The 2,011-nt window shown below is 51.5% G+C and overlaps 1 protein-coding gene across 2 annotated transcripts in view; it reads right to left on the reverse strand.

Annotated features, from left to right (window-relative positions):
• Nucleotides 1-2,005, reverse strand: part of PCMTD2 (protein-L-isoaspartate (D-aspartate) O-methyltransferase domain containing 2) — a 13,447-nt gene extending 11,442 nt beyond the window's left edge. Inside the window, exon 1 of one of the 2 annotated variants that reach the window (XM_006769492.2) lies at nt 1,679-2,005. In XM_006769492.2, coding sequence (XP_006769555.1) covers nt 1,679-1,699 — 21 coding nt within the window. In that variant the 5' untranslated portion in view covers nt 1,700-2,005. Of the gene's footprint in view, nt 1-124; nt 167-1,678 lie in introns of those variants that run through there. The other variant, XM_006769495.2, reaches the window with a different exon arrangement.
• Between the last annotated feature and the right edge of the window lie 6 nt (nt 2,006-2,011).

Below are 2,011 nucleotides of genomic sequence, written 5' to 3' on the forward strand. Positions count from 1 at the left end.
ATGAGCTACCTCTTCCCACCCGCCTCCAAGAAAACCAAGAAAGCATGGCCGGCTGCTCAGTGGTTAGAGCACTGGCCTGAGGACTGAAGGGTTCGGGTTCGATTCTGGTCAAGAGAGCACATACCTTCCGTTGCAGGCTTGATCACTCGCCCTGGCTGGGATGTGTGGGAGGCAACCAATGGATGTGTCTCTCTCACACTGAGGTTTCTCTCTCCCTCCCTCTCTTCTACTCTCTCTAAAAATCAAGGGGAAAACATCCTTGGGTGAGGACTAACAAGAAGAAGAATAGCAGTAACACCCTGTGTTCCCCTCTGGCTCAGCTAATAGCCGAATGTGCCTTCATCGAATCCAAAAGCTAAAAAAGATATCTTTTCAAATTTTATACTTTGTCCATGTAACTTTTTCCAAATCAGGCCAACTCCTAGAACAACATATTATAATTCCGTTATTACAAAATGTATCCTTGCTTTGCCCTCACAATCCTCTGGCTTTCAACAGAAAGAGAATCCTACGGAGAGACTGGGCGGAGAGTCCACACCTGCTTCCACTCACACAAAGGAAGCAAACACACCGGCACATGGACGAATCGCCATCTTCTGACAAGAACACGAACGTGTGAGAGCCTGGGCTCAATACACACGCTTCCATGTCACCGCCGGGACGGCTTGCCTTCACTGGGGTTCAGAGCTGAAGGAGACTGTCCACAGCGCTGGGGCCAGCGTTTCCCTCCACCCAGCTCTGCTTCAGAGCCCTGGTGAAGTGTGGGTCCATGGCCGGTTTGTGGGCTACTATGCTAACGAGGTCGAATTTAATCTCAGATAAGCCACTTAGTTTTGAGGTTCAAGTCTACACCCCTAGTCTAGGACAATCATCTTAAAATGTGGGTCACTGGTTAAGTGGAGCTGTGTGTGGCTGCTTCAGGGTTTAGGTAAAAGCCTAGAACCACACACACCCCACCATGGTCTCAGCCTACCCATGATGTCGACACCATCATTCCATCCTACCAGGCAAACACAGACTATATATCGGTAGGTTTTATCTTGTACTAAGTATTATCACTTATCTCCAACTTTGCCTCACTGAGAATTTATTCCATATGCAAAGGCTACTTTTTTATTTGGTTGGTTGGTTAATCCTCACCCAAGGGAATTTTCCCCATTGCTTTTTGGGGTGGGGGGGGATGAAAAAGAAAAACAGCAATGTCGCGTGCACCCCGACCAGGGCCAGGGACCAGGTATTGAAGCTCCGGCCGACACTCTAACCACTGACCCCACCAGACAGGGCACAAAAGTTAGTTTTTTAGTAAGTACAGCTTCAACCTTTTCTCAGGCACCACCTGCCAGTCACGACCTCATTCTGGCTTCACAACTTGTAAGAGGCTTGGAATTCAAACCCAAGACTGTCCGGTCAAAAGCCTGTTTTTTACCCACAACAAATGCAGCTTTTAACAATTCTCAAAGGGGCAACATCCTTTAACACATAACATGTGGGGAATCTTTGTCCAAAATGGCAGACTAAGTAACTCTGGGGTAACCCTACCCGCTGCCACTGGTGAGATGCACGCGCCCATCTGTAGGGTCTGAATATTAACTTTGCAGGACCCTAAGGCTCCCTTCCCACTGGACACCATCACGGCTGATTGCTGACCCCGATGCGATCAGTCCTCAAGCCTCCAAACCTGGATCTCCCGTCCGTTCATTCAAACCCGACTCGTTAGAGGGACGCTGTCCTTTCTCGGACGCCGCGCTGGATGGTCCGTCGCAGCCCCGGCCTAACGCACCTCCCTCTCGGGCGCTCCCCCAACCCGCGCGGCAGGGGCTCTCCCGATGGATGCGCTGGGCGCAGGCATGAAGCCGCGAACGTGGGGCCACCGTCCATCCTCGTGTTTGTCGACCCTACGTGAGGGCCATGTCCCACCGTGAACATCACTCAGGAAAAATGTGGGCAACGTCATCCAGGGGGACCAGGAGCGGGGAAGGGCCCGCCCGCAACTCCTGCCCGAGGAACGGAA

Source organism: Myotis davidii, unplaced genomic scaffold, assembly GCF_000327345.1.
Source record: "Myotis davidii unplaced genomic scaffold, ASM32734v1 scaffold244, whole genome shotgun sequence".
Classification (NCBI taxonomy): domain Eukaryota; kingdom Metazoa; phylum Chordata; class Mammalia; order Chiroptera; family Vespertilionidae; genus Myotis; species Myotis davidii.